At 35.1% G+C, this 22160-nt stretch overlaps 1 protein-coding gene across 1 annotated transcript; it reads left to right on the top strand.

Moving 5' to 3' along the window:
* The first annotated feature begins 1369 nt into the window (after nt 1–1369).
* Nucleotides 1370–2763, top strand: LOC125817296 (uncharacterized). The gene is made up of 2 exons (XM_049496837.1): nt 1370–1523; nt 1790–2763. Exons 1-2 carry the CDS (start codon nt 1370–1372, stop codon nt 2761–2763), a joined length of 1128 nt encoding a protein of 375 aa, XP_049352794.1.
* Nucleotides 2764–22160: the final 19397 nt, after the last annotated feature.

Here is a 22160-nt window from a genome sequence, read left to right as displayed (position 1 = left end):
TTCAAAAAGTTTAACTCAATTATTTTTCCAAAAGTTAGGGTTCTAACTTTTATTGTTGATCTAATTGCTGCTATCCAACATCTGGCCTCCGGTGTGTACTCTTGTCTCTCCCTTTTCATTTTTTCCTTATTCGTTTGTTTTGACATTGTACAATTAGTTATTCAAAAATTAATTTTTAATCTTTGATTCTATTATCCAACATATTGATAATTGATAATATTAAATTAATTGTTGTTTGCTTTTTAAAATTTTAACTTTTGATGGCATTAATGGTTCAAGATGATAGTGAAACTAGTAAAATATATGTTTTAGGTGCCAAAATATTAATGTTGAATTTAATAATTTTAATCTCACTTCAAACAATATTGAAGATTATACTAAAAATGTTCAAAATTTTAATTTTAAAAAAATATTTATCTTTTATTAACAATATTATAGAACTTTAAATTAAATTACTCAAATCTTTGTATTATCAAATTAAGTTTTTTACAATAACAATATCTAAGGTAATGTTTTCAAACACATGACTAACATCTCATTAACATAATTTATGTTTTGTGGTTTTTTAGGATTTTTAAGAAAGAGTCAATATGATTACAATTTTTTTTCAAGCCTCAAACTCATTCAAATACTGCTCCTACCTCTCCTTTGTCAAGTTTGGCATCGCCTGTTGATCTTGTTGAAGCATTGGATGATGATAAAGTGTTAACCAATTTGGATCTTAAATTCGATCCAGCTGAAAGAACACAAATTTCAAAATTATCTCCTAATATACGTGACCAAGTGAGGAGATATTATATACAAAAGGGACCTTGTCAACCTATTTATTTTACTTTTCCAATAAGAGATTTTGGAGGAACACCGCGTCACTTTAATTGAAAATTGTTTTAAAAACCTCCATATTCTCAATGGCTAGAATATAGCATTAAAAAGGATGCAACATATTGCTTATGTTGTTACTTGTTTAAAAATGAGATTGGAGGATATGGGAAAGTAAGTGATTCTTTCACAACGAAAGGTTTTCGAAGTTGAAATAAAGCTTTAGAAAGATTGAAAAAGCATCTTGGTGAAACCAACAGTGTTCATGTTCGTTGTTTCAAGATGATGCAAGATTTAATGAATCAAAACCAATCTATTCTGGCTTCATTTGACAAGAAATCCAAAAAAACAAAGGTGAGTATCAGATTCGCTTGAATGCTTCGATTGATGTGGTAAGATAATTGTTGAAGGAAGGAATGCTTTTTCAAGGTCACAATGAGGGGTAAAGTCTACCAGGAGAGGTCATTTTCTAAATCTCTTAAAGTGGTATGCGGATAGAAAAGAAGAGGTAAAAAATGTTGTATTAGAAAAAGCTCCAAAAAATAATAGTATGACTTCTCCAGATATCCAAAAGGATATTGTAAATTCTTGTGCAAAAGAAAGAGTGAAAGCAATTATTGAAGACTTGAATGGGGATTACTTTGGAATATTGGTTGATGAATCTAAGGAGTTTCTCATAAGGAACAAATGTCCTTTGTTCTGCGGTATGTCAACAAAGAAGGTAAGCTTATTGAGAGATTTCTTGGTCTTGTTCATGTTAAAGACACTTCTGCAAAGTCATTGAACGAATCAGTCTACTCTTTGCTTATAGACCATTCTTTGAGTCGATCATAAATACGAGGCTAATGTTATGATGAAGCTTGTAACATGCAAGGAGAGCTTAATGACCTTAAAACTTTGATTTTGAAAGATAATTCTTCGGCATATTGCATTTATTGCTTTGCTCATCAATTGCAATTGACTTTGGTAGCTGTTGCGAAAAAACATCATGATGTGAATAATTTTTTTGACATTCTTTATAATGTTTTAAATAATGTTGGAGGTTCTTTTAAGCGCAGGGAAATGCTTCAAGGGGATGAAGCTGAAAAATTAGAGGAATTATTAATGCTTGGTGAAGTTCATACAGGAAGTGGATTAAACCAGGAACTCGGACTTCAAAGACCAGGTGATACTAGGTGGAGATCTCATTTTAAGACAGTACATAACTTCATTTCCTTATTCTCATCAATTGTCTATGTACTTGAAGTTCTTGAAAATGAGGGGGTAAATTATCACGAGAAAGCAATGGCAAAAAGTCTAGTGGGAGACATTAAATCTTATGAGTTTATCTACATATTGCACTTGATGTTAAAGATTTTGGAAATTACATATGATTTGAATATGGCTCTGCAACGAAAAGATAAAGATATTGTTACTGCCATGAAGCTTGTCGATCTTGCAAAGAAACAATTGCAATCGATGAGGGAATCTAAATGGAATTCTTTGGTAGAAGATATATACCTATTTTGTGAAAAGAATGATATTATGATCCCTAAAATGGATGAGAAATATGGTCTTGGAAAGTCGAAGCGTAAAAGTTCAAGTGTTACATATTCTCATCATTTGTGTGTGGAAGTTTTTTATGCTGTTATAGATTTGCAGCTTTTAGAACTTAACAATAGCTTTAATGCAGTGAATATTGATCTACTTCTAGGAATGGCTAGTTTGAGGCCCGATAATTCCTTTATAAATTATGATAAAAAGATCATGAAGCTTGCAACGTATTATCTGAATGAATTTGATGCTTCCAAGATTAAAGAGATTAGTTTTGATCTAGACACTTATATTTACTATGTAAGTAAAGAGGACAACGCTTTCTCAAATTTGAAAGGGCTTGGAGATCTTTCGATGGCATTGGTAAAAACAAATATGCACAAGACACAGGGACTTGTTTATTTGCTTTAAAGTTAAGCTTGATAATACCCCTGGCTACTGCAACAGTGGAAAAAGGTTTTTCCTCAATGAAGTTCGTTAGAAATGACTTCCGAAGTAGAATGGGCAATGACTTTTTAAATGATTGTTTAGTTTGTTATATAGAAGATGAATTATTTGAAAGTGTACCTATTGATATGATCATTGATTGTTTTCAAAATATGACAACTCGTTGAGTGCAATTGTAATGATAATGCTTATATATATAATGTTTAAGTAATTCACCATTTTTATTGAATTAAATACTTGTATTTGTTCGTTAATTTGATAATTGTTACTTTAGGTTAAGATCGTTGTTCTTTTTAAAAATTTAGAACCCACTGACATGAAATCCTGGCTCCGCCTTTGGTTGAAGGTGTGTTGTGAAATGGGGGTTTGAAACTCAACTTTTGACTCTCTATTTCCGTGCAAGCCGCCAGGGCAGAATTAATCCCGCAAGGGCGGGGCCGCTGTGGCGGGTTGGGTCCTGCTACGGCGGGCCAGTCGCAAATTAAGTCAGAATTAAACCCTAAAAATATTATTTTCTTCAAGTTTTATTTTTGAGAGCTAGGAGACGACCCCAGATGATTTCCAGACAGTTTTCCACTATTGTTTGTGCTAAAGGTAAGGATTTTACTCTCCTAATCCATTGTTCGATCTGTAGAATTTAGATTTATGGGTGATTATCAATGGGGGAGGGTTTTGACCTGAAAACTAATGGTGAAAAAATCCCTCAGTTGGGTATTGGGATCTCGAGTTTGGCCTAGGGTTGATAATTTCGATTGTAATCCGGGTAATTAGACCTTACTTATTGATCCTCGTATTGAACTGATTGTTTGTAGACCTAGAACAAGTAGAAAGAATTCGAAAAGGGAAGAATCAAGTTTCTTAGGAGGATTCACACTTATTTTCGAGGTAGGTGATGGTTTGATTTCATGTTTGTGTGATGTATGCTAGTATTTGCTTTATTGTAGTGCATGTATGTATGCGAATGTTGCACTATTGATCACATCTAATGCAAATGAGTATGAATGAATGATTGTATGCCATGAATCAACACTTGATTGTATGATTATGAGAATGTACATTGTGATTGTGATTATGGCTTGTTGAATGGACCGGGTGTTACGTTCCAACACACTAATTGGGATCGGATGTCATGTACCGACATACATATGGGAACGGGTGTCACATTCCGACACACTAACTTGGATCGGGTATCACAATCTGGCACACTATCTTGGATCGGGTGTCATTCCGGCACACTAATAGCTTGGGTATGGGTTCCATAAGAGGACCATTGCAGAGGTTTAGGGAGGCCGACACTTGCAGCCCGGCCAATTCAGTCCGCTATGCCCATATCCACATGTAGTTACTTGGGAACTCCACCTCAAAATTTGATTCAAGATAGCCAAAGAGCCGCACCTTCGACGGGCAGCATGCCATCTTTTGATCGCACTTGTTATAATTGTGGAGAACCTAGGCATATGAGGATAGATTGTCCCCAACCGCGCATGTTGGATTCCATGCAACAGTAGACTAAAGCAGTGGTACCCAGAGGAAATGGTAATAATGATCGAGGATGTCCACAAGGTGGGCGAGGAGGAAATGAGCGAGGCCACAGAGGTCAGGGAAATTGTAACGCAGGCAGAGGTACGGCGCAACCAGGCAGGGAAGTCGCCCGTCAAGATAATAGGGCTCAGTGTTACGCCTTTCCAGGCAAGAGTGAGGTAGAGTCTTCTAACGCAGTGATCACATGTACCATTCTTGTCTGTGACCAAATGGATAATGCGGTATTTGATCCGGGTTCTACTTATTGTTATGTGTCCGTTCATTTTTCCTTGGGATTTGATATGATTTGTGAAATACTTGATGCCTCTATCCATGTTTCTACCCTAGTTGGAGAGTTTGTCATAGTCACCCATCTTTATCGAGCTTGTTCTGTTATGTTTATGGGTTTCCAAACTTGGGCTGATTTGGTTATTTTAGATATGATGGACTTTGATATAATCCTAGGTATGACTTTGTTGTCCCCCTATTATGTTGTGCCTAATTGTAACACTAAGTCTGTGACTCTAGAAATTCCGAGTAGGGAAAATTTAGAGTGGGAAGGGATGTACAAGCCAGCTAAGATCATATCCTCCATTCGGACTAGAAAACTGGCGGGGAATGGTTGTTTGGCATATTTGGCTGATATTCGGGATGTTGAGGTTGAGTGTCCCTCTATTGAGTCTATTCATGTGGTGTCAAAATTTAGAGAAGTGTTTCCTACTGATTTGCCTCGTATGCCTCCGGATAGAGATATAGATTTTTGCATTGATTTGGAACCTGGTACCCGCCCCATTTTCATCCCTCCGTATCGCATGGCCTCGGTAGAATTGAGAGGGCTTAAGGCTCAATACAAGAGCTTCTTGATAAAGGTTTTATCCGTTCTAGTGCTTCCCCGTGGGGTGCTCCTGTCTTGTTTGTTAAGAAAAACGATGGTAGTATGCGAGTGTGCATATATTAACGGCAATTGAATAGAGTCACCATTTGAAACAAGTACCCATTGCCTCGAATATATGATCTTTTTGACCAATTGCAAGGTGCATCAGTTTTCTCTAAGATTGATCTAAGATCTGGTTACCATCAGTTAAAGGTTAGGCTTGGAGATGTACCCAAGATGACATTTAGAACCCGCTATGGGTACTATGAGTTTCTCGTTATGTCGTTTGGGTTGACAAATGTGCCTGCAACTTTCATGAGTTTGATGAATGGTGTGTTCAAACCATTTCTCGATTCGTTTGTTATAGTTTTTATTGATGATATTCTAGTTTATTCAAAGAGTAAGGAAGAGCATGCCGACCATCTTCGTATTGTTCTGGGTGTTCTTGAGAGACAAAAGTTATATGCCAAATTTTCTAAGTGTGAGTTTTGGTTAGATTCAGTTCCCTTTTTGGGGCATGTAGTTTCAAGAGAAGGGGTAATGGTAGATCCCCAAAATATTGAAGCGGTTAAGAATTGGGTTCATCCTAGTTCTGTGACAAAAGTTGGGAGTTTTGTGGAGATCGCTAGCTACTATCATCGATTTGTGAAGAACTTTGCTTCTATTGCCACGCATCTGACAAGGTTGACCAAAAAAGAAGTACCTTTCGAATGGATCGAAAAATGTGATAAGAGCTTTCAAAAGCTCAAGACTCTTTTGACCACAACACCTATTCTAGCACTATAGGTGGAAGGTAAAGATTTTATTGTTTATTGTGAGGCCTCACATTCGGGTTTGAGTGTTGTATTAATGCAGGATAAGAATGTTATAGCTTATGCATTGCGACAACTGAGGGTGAATGAGAGAAATTACCCAACACATGATTTAGAGTTGGCAGCGGTAGTGTTTGCTCTTAAGATCTGGCGACATTACCTCTATGGTGTCAAGTGTTAGGGGTTCACTGATCATCGTAGTCTACATCATATGTTCACTCAAAAGGATATGAATTTGAGACAACAAAGGTGGATGGAGTTACTTAAGGATTATGATGTGACCATCCAGTATCATCCAGGTAAGGCTAATATAGTGGCAGACGCGCTAAGTCGGAAGGCGGTGAGTATGGGTAGTCTAGCTTGAGTGTATCCAAGCGACCTTTGGCTAAGGAAAAACCTTGGAATCTAAGTTCATACGGTTGGGTATCTTAGAGAAAGGTGGGGTGTTAGCTAGCATTGAGGTAAGGGCCACATTCATTGAGGAGATCAAGACCAAATAGTTTGAGGATGAGAATTTGAAGGGGCATAGAAAAAGGACAGTGTCTGGTAAGACACAAGATGTGACTTTAGATGCGGGGTGTGTGCTCAGTTTTAAAGGAAGGATTTGTGTCCCTTGAGTAGATGACTTGATTCAGAATTTGTTGACAGAATCTCATGGTTTGCGGTATTCTATTCGTCCGGGTGTGACCAAGATGTACCGAGACTTGAAGCGACTATATTGGTGGCCGGGCATGAAGAAAGATATAACATAGTTTGTGGCTAAGTGTCATAATTTCCAATAACTAAAATATGAGCATCAAAGGCCGGCAAGTTTGCTTTAGAGAATGCCAATTCCGGAATGAAAGTGGGAAAAAATAGCTATGGATTTTGTGGCTGGTCTTCCCAAAATTTTGGGAAAGTCTGATTCTATTTGGTTAGTGGTTGACAGATTGACTAAGTCAGCCCATTTTATTCCAGTCAGAATAGATGATATTGCGCAACAATTGGCTAAGGTGTATGTAAATGAGATAGCAAAGCTGCACGGGGTGCCCCTTTCTATCATCTCAGACCCAGTACGTAATTCACATCCAAGTTTCGGAGGAAATTACATGATGAATCGGACACCCAACTCACTTTTAGTACAACTTTCCATCCATAGACGGAGAGGACTATCCAAGTGTTGAAGGACATGTTGAGGGCATGTGTGATGGACTTTGGAGAACATTGGGATAAGTTGACACCAAATTTTGTTCCTCCTTTCTTTTACTTTATTTCTTTGTTGCTAAAAAGTCGAATACTTTATAATTCGTTATTATTTACATTTATCACTATTGCTATCGTAATTATGTATTACTTTAGTTTATTATTATCATATTTCTATCATCATTTTCACTATTTTAAAAGTATATTTTTACTATCAACATTATTATTAACACTTTATTGTTTTCTTCTTTAAAATAGATTGTCGTTACTTTATTTCAAATTTTCTTACTTACTAAACTTTTTATATATTATACTAGTTATTAAATTAGAAGCTCAAACAAATTAATTTCAAGGAAGGAAAAGGCCATGAAAATCTATCCATTTTCCAGCCCATTTATAACCCAAATGAGCAGCCCATACGCCCAAATCATCTAAGCCCATCTAATCTCTATTGATTCTATCTTAGCATCAGCCCATATCATTTTTCAAATACAAAGATAAGACTTTACCCTAATCCCTACATACAAACAAAGTACTGCACCATCTTCTTCCCTCTTCCACTTTTGATAGAAAAATAAAACTTCTCCTTGTCATAGTAAAAATCTGTCTTGCCATTTCGGTGTAATAACCAGACCCCTTTCTAGCAAACTTTGTTTTCTTTCCCATACTATTTTTATATTTAAAAAATAGTAGGAGCTAGGGAAGATCTTCCTTTTCAAGGATTGATTTCTTAGAATCAATAAAGTCTGATAAATCTGACATTCACAACAACTCTATTTGACCAATATTTCAAAATTCAAATTCAAAAAAATCTGGCTCAAACTCTAAGCTCTGAGATTTATCTTTTTCTATAAATACTCCCATATATCTTCAGTTGAAGGAGAGAGCTTCGGCTTACAAAATAAATCATGAAAAGACTTGAACACTCGAAAGAACACCACTCTTTTACTTTCAATATCTTCAACTTTACTTTCTGTTTTGCTTGATTTTATTGGAGAAACGAGAGTAGATCTTTGATCGACGACTCAATTCACTAGCCCGCTATAGGTGACATTAGCCTCTTTTGTTTTCCTTTATATCGTCATCGCTGTGAAATATCAGACTTGTTTTAAGTATTCATGTCTTGCAAGTATTTTTTCTTAGTTTATTTATGATAACTGTTGATGCCGAAATGTATTTAGATTACTTTCGAGATTAGTTTATCTTTGAAGTTGTGTTTCCATGGAGTATTGAACTACATAATTATATTACTAGTAAGCTGTAGACAAAAAAATTAGCGTCGAGAAAACAATAATCAAGATCGAAAAATTATAGCAACAATCGTATTTATTATTTCAAAGTGCGAGTGTTACAATCTCTATGATTCCTCTGAATTCGCCTTTTCAAATATGATTCAAGGGCTTGAAAGTTTGATCTTGAATCTTTGATGAATTTGAACTTTGAACTTTATCTTGATCTTGACTTTTGCTTGAATTCAAGGGCTTCGAGCTTGTTCTTGAACCTGATAGTCTTGATCTTGATCGTTCTTCAACTTAAATGCTTGAATTCTTAAACTTGTAGCTTTATAGAGAATTTTATGGCGTTTGTACCACGGATTTTCTCTAGCTTCTTGTTTAGAATTTTCTATGAGGATCCCTATTTATAGTTTTAGAATAGAGGAGTTGTGATTGGAACATGATTCCCTTCGACCCATCAGATTTAAGTGACATGTCATATGGATTTTATGGGGCGGGCTTGTCATCTTTGACACATGTCATGATCCTATTGGCTTATTTGTTTGACTTGGCATGCCACGTCATTTGTCATGTGGCACCAAAAGAATGGGCCTCTAGGATAAGATGACATTGGACTTAGCAAATTGGGCTCATCTATAGCCCAAATCAATTAATTTTGACTTTAATTAAATTCATATTTATTGGACTTGAATAATTAGCCCAATTATATTAATCCATAATATTTATTTGGACTAATATATTCATGAATTTAATATAGTTCGAATCATTTTATAAAATTATATTTATAAATTTTAAATGATTACATAAGCGTTTTGTTTGCCGTATCTAAAGAAATTTTGATGCGCATCAGCTTTTTCCGTTAAATTGATTTGGTAAAATTGTTTCCGTTGTTAAATTTTTTCTCTATTTTAGCCAGAAATAGGCAAAAATGGCCAGCAACCAAAATGCTCTCTTATTAAAAGCCATGACTGTATATAGGCATCCTTGTGAAGTTTTATATTTACGTACTTATTTATGTAAGTTCTATGTTGTTTGTTAGTTAAATTGTGTGTATTTTGTTATATTTTTTAGTGTTAAGTGATAGCAGTATGGTTGGTATAAAATCTGGAAAGGGTACTTTAAGTTGTTTTAGTCTGAAAAGTAAATTGCAGGTTATATATTTTCTTTAATAAATGTAACCCATATAAAAATAAATAAATTTAATATCTTGTTGTCATTCTGCTATACATTTGAATGTGTGTAAATTTTGAAGGAGTATGATTTAATTCATGCTCGCTTGCACTTAAAAAAATTTGAACTTAGTTATATTTATTTTTTGTTCGATATTGAGTAAAGTTGAATCGTCCTACTAACCTCTTTACATTTTCTTTATTTGCATGAACACTTTTGGAGAAAATGGAGTTTTTGATTCAAGAGTCTAGCAAAATCCGAGTCTCATGGACTCGACACCCTCATACCCATACATGGAGTCTTTACTACATCTTTTTTTTATTCCGAATAGCAAGCAAAACGAGTGAAACTCACTTGGGGTCGCCTATGTTTACTTTTATTTTAGCATTAACTTGTTTATTTGTTTTTATGTTAAACTTGCTTATGTGTTTTGGATATGTGCTAATTTTTTGTTTCAATTAGCTAGCATATTATAGGTTTTAGGTTAGTGAACCTTTATTTTAGTTCTAGTTATTAATGTTTTTTTTTTCTTATTTCATAATCGTTTTTCATTTTAAAAAAAAACATTTTAAAAGAAAGGAGTCAGCTTTGTTTTAAGCTTAAAACATTTCAAAATGTGCTACTACAAGTACATTTCAAAGTGTGCTACTACAAGTACATTTTTTTTAAAAAAGAAAAGAATTGTTTTCAAACTTTTAGCATAAGTTTTCAGATTAAGCAAAGTTGTTTTAAGCAAATGACCTTTTTATTTACTTTGAATTCAATGAGTTTTAAAATGATAAATACTTTCCAACTTACAACTTTTCAAATTCTTTTAGCACACATATTTAGCTTTAAAGTTAATTAACCTAAATTTGACCGGTTAACTGTTTTTAACAGATTTTAAAGGGTGCCTTACTCCTTCCCTTTAGAATAAATTAGAATCTTTACCTAGAATTGTATAGAGTTAAGTAGACCTTAATATAGAGTTAATTTAGCATAACTCTAGCAAAATAGGTGTCCTAATTCACCTTTAACATAATTAGGTGGCGACTCTTTAAAATAGCATTAAGATTCACCAATATGTTGTACACCGTTTGAACCTCGAGTTAAAATGGGGTTTAACAGAAATGACGACTCTGCTGGGGACTTTAGGTTCTAAATCAAAACAGACTTAGGTTAATAATTATGTTTTTAACATTTGCTTGTTTTGTTTTTGTTGTTTGTTTTATTTTAAATGCATAAATACTTTATTTTTCATGCTTATGTGGTGTAAACTGATTATTTGTTACCATTTTATATAAATTCTTTATTTGTTATTGCTTTATATAAACTATCATTCCGTTCATATTTCTCCACTTCTTGGAAATTCACACTATCACACGTACACGTGAGGTGTGTTTTGTGCACTTGCAAATTTCTTTCAAAATCCCAAAAGTTAGGAGAGTTGGCATATGCGCGGGGTGTCCGGATCTTTTTTTGTGTGACCGCGTAGCCTCCTCACTCGAGTTGTCCACTCGGGAACCTTGTGTCTAGTAAGCCAAATCTTAGAAACCATAAAACAGAGCTAAACCAACACCTTTTAAGGAACATGCATCTTGCAAACCTAAGAGTCTTTAATACCCATGGCATATTAAGACCATTAGTTTACCTTACCAAATGTCAAAGCGGGTTCATGAACCAAGTGACACTTGATCATAATATGTGTGCATATTTGAAGGATAATTGTGTCTAACTATCGACTATTTTCTTTTAAATAATTAAATTATAGTAGGAAGGTATAGACTAACCATTTGTTTGGCAGTGCGGATGGTTGTCAAGATCCAAACTTTGGTGGATGGAAGAATTATCCTAGCGACACCGATAAATGCAATGATAGTCGGGGCACAACAACATTTTAAACTTAGTTTATTAGGTTTATTTTTATTGTACAAAATATAATGAAGTTATAAAACTATTCACAAACTTTTTTAGAGTATACATTTGTTTAATTATTTAAGAGCTATAGAATGATGTATATTAGCACAATTTTTGTCCTTCAAATTTTCGTTAGGCCTACCTCAGGCATAAAACAGGTCCCTTGCATATTAAGACACTTTGTTGATTTGTTTTTTGTTACTATTATTTGTTTAATATGTTCATTATGCAATACTTGCTTGCTATGTGATTTATTTGCACATATTAAAATTACTTGATTTTTTTTACTTCATCTAACATCATTTTTGTATTTTTTTTATTTTTAATCCTGTTCCTCAAAAGGCTTATTCACGCTGACAATCGAGATGTCTGACGATGCAAATGCTTTACCTTAATGGGCAGTTCGAAGGCCAAGAACTAACGTGATTGATCAACCAATGGCAGACCTTTTTGGCATAGAAAGTGTCACCCCTACTGAATATAATCCTGAAACTTCGGGAACTAAGGACGACACTAGTAATGATGAACATATTGCTCGCTTAGAGCAACAAATCGCTGATTTTCAAAGAGAAGTTCAGCGTGTTAGGAACTTTGGCAAGTTACTGGTCTCCAACACCCTCCTCAGGAACCAAGGATCACTGCTCCAATGCCTCCTCATTTTCCATCTCTAAAATCTCCTGTTCCTAACCTTTTTCCTCCACAAAATACTCTTCCCATAAGCACACCCATCATGAACTCGCATCCCATAAACCCACATCCTACAAATCAAGCTCATGTTAACCCCAATATGTCAATCCATCTGTCATGTTCCAAAACCTATCTAACCAAATTCCTTCCAATACGCAACATGTTACCTCGCCACCCGTTCAAGTCCCTATCAAGCCGTAATCTCTCACCCCAGTCCCTAGCTACCAAATCCGTCCAAATCAAATTCCTTTCTATCCACAGTATACCACCCAATTCCCAACATATCAAAGTCCTCAAAATCAAATTCCTACAAACCTATCACATGCCACACCAACTACCACTCCTCACAATACTCCACCAATTCAAAATCACTTAACACCTCAACATATATCAGCGACACATATTGATCCTAGCATGCAATATGTTCCACCGATATATGTTACACAAGCTCGACCATCCACTACCCTGGCACCAATTGTTGATCCATATGTGTTGTTGGAGAAAGAGTGGAAATCGAAGGAGGAGGAACGTGATAAGGAGATGTGTGAGTTGATGGAAGAAGTTAGGAATATGCGTATTTCCAAAAGAGGAGAGAAACTCGAGTATGAGGACTTATGTGTACATCCTGACATTGACTTACCTGATGGATACAAGCCACCAAAATTTGAGATGTTTGATGGAACTGGAAATCCCCGCAATCATTTAAGATCTTATTGCGATAAGCTAGCCGAGGTAGGAAGAAATGAGGCCATAAGAATGAAGTTGTTCATCAAAAGTCTAACTGGTGATGCACTAACTTGGTATATCGAGCAAGATCCTAAGATTTGGCATAATTGGAGCAATATGGCAGAGGATTTCATGGAAAGGTTCAGGTTCAATATTGAGATTGTCCCTGATTGGTCTTACCTTGAAAAAGTTTAAGAAGAAGACAACTGAAACCTTTCGTGAGTATGCTATCCGTTAGAGATCAGAAACAACTAGAGTTCGACCCCCGGTGGACGAAAATAAAATGAAAGACATTTTTTATCAAAGCTCAAGATAACATGTATTATGAAAGGATGTTGCTCATGAAAGGTGCCAAATTCACAAACCTCGTCAAAACTGGGGAAGCTTTGGAAGAAGGAATCAAGTCTGGGAGAGTCACAAACTTTGAAGCTTTATAGGAAACAAATAAGGCAAATCAATTTGAAACGATTGGAGGAATTAAGAAGAAAAAGGAGGAAGTTGCGACTATAATGAATATTGAGGAGCGAAGGCCAAGCCAAATGTATGCATATCATAACCAGCCATTTCACAACCCACACAGTCAAATGTTTTCACCTGTTTCTTATCCTGTTTATAACACCCAACCGACGTACTACCAGCAACCACCCGCATATCAAAACTCACCACATTACCAACAACCTTCCAATTACCGACCTCCAAACAATTCAGCAATTTCACCAAGGCCTCATCAAAATTTTGACAAAAGGAAGACTTACACACCTTTAGCTGAGTCCTACGCCCAACTCTTTGAAATGTTGAAAGCAGCAGGATTGATCCAAATAATTTCGTGGAGAGATATCGAGCCTCGCCCTAAGTGGTTTGATGAATCTAAGCATTGCACATATCATTCAGGGGCTGTCGGACATGATATATAAAGTTGTTTTGCTCTCAAAGATAAGATTGAGTTTTTGATCAAAGAGAATGTGATTCAGCTTAAAGGAGCTTCTCCAAATGTGAACAATAACCCTTTGCCTAACCATGGGAATGTGAGTGTGAACATGGTTACCACAGATGATGAGAGGAGTCTTAAGGGAACTATTATGCCAACAGGAAAAAACTATTCTAGAAACAATCGTCAAACTTGAGTTCAAGAAGAGGGGTAGCATTTCTGTGCCTAATCTTATTTTGCTCCCAAATCTGCGCGCATTCGAAATGTTTGAAGACATTCTTGAAGATGATCCAGTTGAAGGGATCAAAAGTTTATTCTTTACTGAAGATTTAACCGAGACACCGACCATCTGGAATGCCGAACCAGGAGATGCCTTGAAAAATTGGACCTCTGCTCCGTCCTTGGTTCGCCGAGAGTCTTGGTAGATTAAATTTTAGCAGTATTTTGAAATGACATGATTTAAAATTGAGGCTTTAATCATGTAGATGAACTCTCTGTTGTTTTTACCTCTCCTTTTGAAAGCTCAAATACAAAATCTATATATGCGTTTCATTTCTGCTTAACTCCTTATTTTTATCTTATTACTTCTATTTTTACTCTTTCAGCTTAAATTTTTATTTTTAAACTTGTCGGTCCTATGATTATGACATGTGATGAGACAAGATCAGAATATGAGTGACCAGCAAAAAATCAAAGGATACAAAAATGTCGTGCAACTCAATAAGCTAGCTAAGGAATTTGAAACAACTTTTGGATGAAGTTGAAATTTTGAACTTAGGCAACTCAAAGCTAGTGAATAAAGTTAGAATCAATGCTCGTCTAGATCCATTTGAGAAAGAAGCATTGATTGAATTGTTAAGAAAGCATGTGGATATGTTTCCATGGTCATATGTTGCATAAGTTTTCAAACATAGTGAAGCGAGGATACTCAAAACAGTTTGTAGTTGGTAGCAAGAAGAAGTTAAGGAATTTTGCACCTATTTAACAAGGGTTTTTGTCTTGGAAAAACATTGATGCTACCAGACGTGGATGGTGACGTATCCAAAGCTCATCCATCTAGATCCAACCAGAAGATGTTTGTTTTTAGGAGTGTAATTTAGTTTATTTTCATTTGGCACTTTTTTTTTATGTAATCTGAACTCCGTTTTGACCTGATTTCCTGGGCAGGATACGTAGGCAGCCTCATCGGCTTCGGTCACTTTAAAAAAAATTAATTTTTCTTTGTGTTGTACCCTGAACTATGTACGACCTAATTCCTATTGTTTATGAGATACGTAGGTGCCTTGTCGCTCGGTCATATGTTTTAGAAATTTCTATTTATTTATAAGGTATAAAGTGGGGCAGATGACTCAAAATCTCACTACAAAGAAATGCAAGAGTTGACTAAAGCAAGAAGCTTGGGCAAGGATTTTTCGAAAGATGTTGAATAGTACGAGCACATGGTCTGATTGGAATATCTAGACAAAGGATGTCTATGCACATTGTCATAATCTGAAATCCGACAAGAGATTTTGAAATAATTTATATTCATATATACGAACACTATTTTGAAAATTATTTATCTATTTTTTTTATCTTTATTTATCTACCAAGTCTTATACCTTGGATGGAGTCAGAGAGTCCAAACAAGAAGATTGACAAGAAAGCAACAAAGTTGGAAATCTCAAGTCAGCGTGTATCAGCCTCCCCTCCCTCAACTTACAAATTTTATTTGAATGTAGAGAAGTTCAAGCAGGTATAATAATGAAGTTGTTTGATTATTATCCATCCAACAACAATTAGAACTTGGAGAAGGTCACAATGTTCAAACAAGAAGTCAAACAAAAAGAGCAAAGATAATTCAAGAAGATAAAGCAATAAAGTTGCAATATTCGCGAGGCGGTTTGAAATTTCTTTACTTTCACAAATACTAGCCAATTGCACTATTTTGTCAAAAGTTGTTTTTGCACTCTCGCATTAATTTTGCACTAGCACTAACTATGAGCTAGCACTAATTTTTACACTGGCACTAATGGTGATTTAGCACTGACTTGAACCGGCGCTAACCATCTTCTAGCACTAAATTTTTAGCACTGATTTGCACCAGCTCTAATTTGGCACTGGAGCTAATTTGGCACTAGCACTAATTTTGCACTGACACTAACCTTGCACTAACAATGATTCTATCATAATGATTTTTGCACCAAATCTGCACTAGCGTTAATTTTATAGATTCAATTTAGCATTGATTTTGCACTAACCTTTTTAGCCTTGTATCTATCTTAAATGATTCTGCACTAACTCTGAAGTTTGCACCAATTTATTTAGAGTGATTTTCGCACTAGCTTTAAAGTAGCACTACTCTAATCTTAAGAAGTTTCATACGCATACAATTATATTCATCTCAATGTCTTCACGACATTTAAGCTGTTAACAAATGCTTTCTAGATTTTGCAAAAGATTTAGCAGGAAACATCGCATAGCAAGAGGATATGCAACATAACATAACGTAGAACTCTCTCTTATTAGTGAACTTGGGCAATTTTTTGAAAAAGTTTAGCTTTCCAACAAAGGTCAAAGAAAAGAAAAACATGTGTTGAATATGGTAAAATATGCCACTTCTCTATATAAATTACAATTTCTACTAACAAGTTTATTTCAGTCTTTGCCGAGAGCATCCAAGATGATGAATTCTCAAATCAAACCACAGGTGCGGACGACATAAAAAAGGATGCAACACAACGTGAAACTCTTTTTTAGCAGTGAACTGGGGAAAAATTGCTGAAGAGGAATATCAAACTCGCTAGCAAAGGTCAAGGATCTACTCTCGAACTCATCTCCACCTTCGTTCCACGAACACGTGAAATGTAGGTTATCCAATCTTTTCTTTCATAATCATCTCTACATCTCAACTCAATTGACTCATTTTGTGACTCCTCGATATTAACATTCCTTTAGTATTACTCCTCTCAAACTCTTTCCGTGCTTATAGTTGTTGGTCGAGACAAAATTGATTACTTAGTCAGCTTCTTTGCCCGAAAACTCTTTCATCGTCTCCGGTTAAAGAGGGGCAAGTTGTTGACACCAAATTTTGTCCCTCCTTTCTTCTAATTTATTTCGTTGAGCTTCTATATTGCTCAAAAGTTGAATACTTTATAATTAGCTAATATTTGCATTTATCACTATTGCTTTCGTAATTATGTATTACTTTAGCTTTCATTATTATCATACTTCTATTATCATTTTCACTATTTTAAAAGTATATTTTTACTATCAACATTATTATTAACACTTTATTGTTGCCTTCTTTGAAATAGATTGTCGTTACTTTATTTCAAATTTTCTTACTTACTAAACTTTTTATATATTATACTAGTTATTAAATTAGAAGCTCAAACAAATTAATTTCAAGGAAGGAAAAGGCCATGAAAATCTGTCCATTTTCCAGCCCATTTATAACCCAAATGAGCAGCCCATACGCCCAAATCATCTAAGCCCATCTAATCTCTATTGATTCTATCTTAGCATAAGCCCATATCATTTTTCAAATACAAAGATAAGACTTTACCCTAATCCCTACATACAAACAAAGTACTGCACCATCTTCTTCCCTCTTCCACTTTTGATAGAAAAATAAAACTTCTCCTTGTCAAAGTAAAAATCTGTCTTGCCATTTCGGTGTAATAACCAGACCCCTTTCTAGCAAACTTTGTTTTCTTTCCCATACTATTTTTATATTTAAAAAATAGTAGGAGCTAGGGAAGATCTTCCTTTTCAAGAATTGATTTCTTAGAATCAATAAAGTTTGATAAATCTGACATTCACAACAACTCTATTTGACCAATATTTCAAAATTCAAATTCAAAAAATCTGGCTCAAACTCTAAGCTCTGAGCTTTATCTTTTTTCTATAAATACTCCCATATATCTTCAGTTGAAGGAGAGAGCTTCGGCTTACAAAATAAATCATGAAAAGACTTGAACACTCAAAAGAACATCACTCACCCAATTCACTGCCCCACAACAGGGCAGGTGACATTCGCCTCTTTTGTTTTCCTTTATGTTGTCATCTCTGTTATGAAATATCAGACTTGTTTTAAGTATTCATGTCGTGCAAGTAATTTTTTTTAGTTTATTTATGATAACTGTTGATGCTGAAATGTATTTAGATTACTTTCGAGATTAGTTTAGCTTTGAAGTTGTGTTTCCATGGCGTATTGGACTACATAATTATATTACTAGTAAGCGTTTTGTTTGCTGTATCTAAAGAAATTTTGATGCGCATCAGTTTTTTGCGTTAAATTGATTTGTTAAAATTGTTTCCGTTGTTAAAAATGTTCTCTGTTTTATCTAGAAATTGGCAAAAATGGCCAGCAACTAAAATACTCTCTTATTAAAAGCCATGACTGTATATAGGCATCCTTGTGAAGTTTTATTTTTACGTACTTATCTATTTAAGTTCTATGTTGTTTGTTAGTTAAATTGTGTGTATTTTGTTATATTTTTTAGTGCTAAGTGATAGCAGTATGGTGGGTATAAAATCTGAAAAGGGTATCTTAAGTTGTTTTAGTTTGAAAAGTAATTTGCAGGTCATATATTTTCTTTAATAAATGTAACCCGTATATAAAAAAAATATTTTTAATCTCTCGTTGTCATTCTGTTATACATTTGAATGTGTGTAAATTTTGAAGGAGTATGATTTAATTCATGCTCGCTTGCACTTGAAAAACTTGAACTTAGTTATATTTATTTTTTGTTCGATATTGAGTAAAGTTGAATCGTCTTACTAACCTCTTTACATTTTCTTTATTTGAATGAACACTTTGGGAGAAAAATGGAGTCTTTGATTCAAGACTCTAGCAAAATCCGAGTCTCATGGACTCGACACCCTCATACCCGCACATGGAGTCTTTACTACATCTTTTTTTTATTCCGAATAGCAAGCAAAACGAGTGAAACTCACTTGGGGTCGCCTATGTCTATTTTTATTTTAGCATTAGCTTGTTTATTTTTTTTATTTTAAACTTGCTTATTTGTTTTGGATATGTGCTAATTTTGTGTTTCAATTACCTTGCATATTATAGGTTTTAGGTTTGTGAACCTTTATTTTAGTTCTAGTTATTAATACTTTTTTTTTCTTATTTCATAATGGTTTTTCATTTCTAAAAAAAGATTTTAAAAGAAAGGAGTCAACTTTGTTTTAAGCTTAAAACATTTCAAAGTGTGCTACTACAAGTACATTTTTTTAAAAAAGAAAGGAATTATTTTCAAATTTTTAGCGATAAGTTTTCAGATTAAGTAAAGTTGTTTTAAGCAAATGACCTTTTTATTTACTTTGAATTCAATGAGTTTTCAAATGATAAAATATTTTCCAACTTACAACTTTTCAAATTCTTTTAGCACTCATATTTAGCTTTAAAATTAATTAACCTAAGTTTGACCTGCTAACTGTTTTTAACAGATTTTAAAGGGTGCCTTACCCCTTCCTTTTAGAATAAATTAGAACCCTTACCTAGAATTGTATAAGGTTAAGTAGACCTTAATATAGAGTTAATTTAGCATAACTCTAGCAAAATAGGTGTCCTAATTCACCTTTAACATAATTAGGTGGCGACACTTTAAAATAACATTAAGATTCACCAATATGTTGTACACCGTTTGAACCTCGAGTTAAAATGGGGTTTAACAATAATATCTATCACTCCAGTATTAATATGACACCATTTGAGGCATTTTATGGAAGGGGATGTGGAAGGGGATGTAGATCACCCATAGGATGATTTGAGGCTCGATATCTGAAACCTTCGGGGGTTGACTTGGTGAAAGATTCTCAGGATAAGGTAAAAAGCATCCAAGCTAAGCTTTTAGTAGCCCAGAGTAGACATAAAAAGTATGCAGACCATAAGGTAAAAGACATGGCATTTCAGACTAGTGAAAAAGTTTTTCTTAAGGTGTCCCCCATGAAAGGGGTGATGAGATTTGGCAAGAAGGGCAAGCTTAGTCATCAATACATTGGACCATTTGAAATTCTTGACTCTGTAGAACCAGTAGCATATAGATTGGCTTTACCTCCTAACCTATTGGGAGTTCATCCGGTATTTCATGTGTTCATGTTGAAGATATATCACGGTGACAGTAATAACATCATAAAATGGGACTCAGTGTTGTTAGACAAAGACATCCAGTATGAGGAGTAACCGATTGCAATTCTTGATCGTGGTATCCAGAAGTTGAGGACCAAAGATATTAAGTCCGTGAACGTTCAATTGAAGCATCGTCTAGTTGAGGAAGCCACTTGGAAAACCGAGAAGGACATGCGAGACTAGTATCCCCAGTTGTTCGACGATTCAACTAATACTCTACCCTTACTTTAGCCCGTTTTCCTAGTTTGTCACTCGAGGACGAGTGATTGGTAAATTAGTATCTATTGTAACGACCTGTTCCCATCGTTATAGAAAATCCATTTGGGATATAATTTGGGTCAGAAAACTTTTTCGTAGTAACTTGAGAATTTCTAGCCTAGTCCAGATTTGGACGAAATAGGAGTCAGTAAGGTCTAGGGAGATCTAGTAACGACTGAGAGATCTAATAATGATTTTGATCACATGAGTAGATAGCCAAGATGTTAAGGAACCCGAATGACTTTACAGAATCGAATTAGGGCTAGTAGAACTCCCAAAACTGATCTTAGCGTGAACGGGTAGTTTCTGAGTAGCATGGGTTGAAGGTGTGTTGTGAAATGGGGGTTTGAAACTCAACTTTTGACTCTCTATTTCCGTGCAAGTCACCAGGGCGCAAATATTCCCGCCAGGGCAGGGCTGCTGTGGCGGGTTGGGTCCTGCTATGACAGGCCAGTTGGGAATTATGTCCGAAATAAACCCCAAAAACGTTATTTTCTGCAAGTTTTGTTATTGAGAGCTAGGAGACGACCCCAAGATATTTCTTGACAGTATTCCAATATTTTTTGTTCTAAAGGTAAGGATTTTACTCCCCTAATCCATTTTTCGATTTGTAGAACTTAGATTTATGGGTGATTATCAATGGGGGGAGGGTTTTGACCTGAAACCTAATGGTGGAAAATCCCTAAGTTGGGTATTGGGATCTTGAGTTTGGCCTAGGGTTGATAATTTCGATTGTAATCCAGGTAATTAGACCTTACTTATTGATCCTCGTATTGAACTGATTGTTGGTAGACCTAGAACAACTAGAAAGAATCCGAAAAGGGAAGAATCAAGTTTCTTAGGAGGATTCACACTTATTTTCGAGGTAGGTGATGGTTTGATTTCATGTTTGTGTGATGTATGCTAGTATTTGCTTTATTGTAGTGCATGTATGTATGCGAATGTTGCACTATTGATCACATCTAATGCAAATGAGTATGAATGAATGATTGTATGCCATGAATCAACACTTGATTGTATGATTATAAGAATGGACATTGCGATTGTGACTGTGGCTTGTTTAATGGATTGGGTGTTACGTTCCAACACACTAATTGGGATCGGATGTCATGTACCAATATATATATATGAGAACGAGTGTCACGTTCCGACACACTAACTTGGATCGGGTGTCACGATCCGACACACTAATAGTTTGGGTATGGGTTCCATAAGAAGACCATTGACTTGTCATATATGCGTATTACTTGGTATTAGAAATGTGGAATGGTACATTGCTTCTTGAATAGTAATTGCTATCGTATATGTTCGGTATATGCATGTTTACTATGTTGTGATTTCTTGTATATGTTTCACTTACTGGAATAACACGTGCTCCTACCAGTGCACTGTGGTCGTGTACTGATACTACTTTTGCTCTTTCTTTGTTGATTACAAGGCACCTTCAGGAGGCTATTGACAGACCTCATCTAGGAGATCAGTGATCAATCGAATTCAAGGGTGAGCCAGTTCTTCCAGGCTGCCATGAGTTCTCTATGTTTAGTCCACTCTTTTAGGACCAGACTTTTTAGTTAGATATTTATATGTTTAATTGGGTTGTACCCATTTTCTTTAGACTTGTTGAACTTTACAGTTTTGTTACACTGACTTTCAATTTCTAGGGATTTTTTCACAATGTTTTGATAGTTGTTGTTAGACTTTTGGTGTTTATGGGAACTGTACTTTATTTCTGCATTTAAACCTGCTTTCATATCTTTAAATGTTTAGTTCTTGGGTTAGTTGATTGGTATCAATGGTTCACCCACCGGAGAGTTAGTGTGAGTGCCAATCATGACGGTCTGGGTCGTGACAAAAATATTGATATTTAATTCATTCTTCATCAATTGCCATATTTAATTTATTTTATCATTAATGATATTATTCTCTTTTCCTATAATATTTCTTAATTTCT

The sequence above is a fragment of the Solanum verrucosum genome, unplaced genomic scaffold (assembly GCF_900185275.1).
Source record: "Solanum verrucosum unplaced genomic scaffold, falcon-dt-bn FXZP01000258.1, whole genome shotgun sequence".
NCBI classification, from domain to species: Eukaryota; Viridiplantae; Streptophyta; class Magnoliopsida; order Solanales; family Solanaceae; genus Solanum; species Solanum verrucosum.
This window is presented reverse-complemented; position numbering and strand designations above follow the sequence as displayed.